The following is a 1108-nucleotide window of genomic DNA, read 5'->3' as shown; positions in this document are numbered from 1 at the left end:
TATATATATATATATATATATATACACACTTATCAAACAACCTGAATGGTAAAAACTAATGTAAAATATTACTAAAAAGATTGTTAATGTTAATTTTAGTATATATAAAATACAGTTGTTTGTTTATTAGCTCATGTTAACAGATACAACTTTTGATTTCAAAAATGCATTAATAAATGCATTTTTGTAACATTAATACAATTAAATACATAAGTATTGTTCATTGTTAGCTCATATGAAGTCTTATTGCAAGGTGTTACTGATTAACAGGAGATGAGTGTTAGATGATTGCACAGGTAATCTAAAAATTAACACAATTCAATATCCAGTATCAACCGATACTGATGAACAATATCAAACAGCACAGTGCTTTACACTTTCATGTGTTTTTAAGTGCACTTTGTTTGTCACATTAAGATGAAATAAGGAGCTTCAACTGCAGTATGAAAGCACTTGTAAATGACTCAATCATGTGTTTCAGATCCGTTTGCATTGAAGAGGAATGTGGCTCGCAGTCTGAACAGTCAGATGGTGTTTGAATACATCCAGGAACGCTTCCGCACGGCCTACAAGTATTTTGCCTGTCCGCAGAGCAGGAACGGAGCAAACGCTAGCCGTGTCTTACTGAGGAAGAAACCCAGACGTTCTCGCACGGCCCGATCCTGCAGCCTGGACCGGAAGAACCGGGGGGAGGTGGAGAAGAGCGGCGAGGAGGACGGAGACAGCAGTGATGATGAGGATGAGAGGGATATGGAGGAAGATGAGAGCCTGAGAGCGGGGTTCACCGAGCTCCTGGTGAGCGACGGTGGGATGGATGCCAGATCTGAGGCGTTTTCCCAGGAACCCTCCACAGCCACGTCTCCTTCCGCCCTCAATGGCCTGCTGATGGACAGCGACGAGGAGGAGGATAAAGAGCAAGACATGGAGAAATGGAACAGTATTGCACCAGAAGATATACACTATGTCTTTGACAGGATGATCTTCACTGGAGGAAAGGTAATTGCACAGGGTACTGTAATATTTGTGGTGCTTGACTGCGCAAAATGTTTTCTTTTAAATTCAGTTTACCAGGTTTGGAAAGGTCATGGGATTTTCAATAGTAAATATA

At 40.7% G+C, this 1108-nt stretch overlaps 1 protein-coding gene across 1 annotated transcript in view; it reads left to right on the top strand.

Annotated features, from left to right (window-relative positions):
- The window catches only part of LOC107580316 (terminal uridylyltransferase 4-like), a gene marked incomplete at both ends in the record, with an annotated part of 2190 nt that extends 1194 nt beyond the window's left edge, over positions 1 to 996 (top strand). Inside the window, one exon of the mRNA XM_016266038.1 lies at positions 482 to 996. Within this exon, the coding sequence (XP_016121524.1) occupies positions 482 to 996 (515 nt within the window). The remainder of the gene's footprint in view (positions 1 to 481) is intronic.
- Positions 997 to 1108: the final 112 nt, after the last annotated feature.

The sequence above is a fragment of the Sinocyclocheilus grahami genome, unplaced genomic scaffold (genome assembly GCF_001515645.1).
Source record: "Sinocyclocheilus grahami isolate Dianchi unplaced genomic scaffold, SAMN03320097.WGS_v1.1 scaffold30806.1, whole genome shotgun sequence".
Classification (NCBI taxonomy): domain Eukaryota; kingdom Metazoa; phylum Chordata; class Actinopteri; order Cypriniformes; family Cyprinidae; genus Sinocyclocheilus; species Sinocyclocheilus grahami.
The sequence above is the reverse complement of the archived record's forward strand: the minus strand, read 5'-3'. Positions and strand labels throughout refer to the sequence as shown.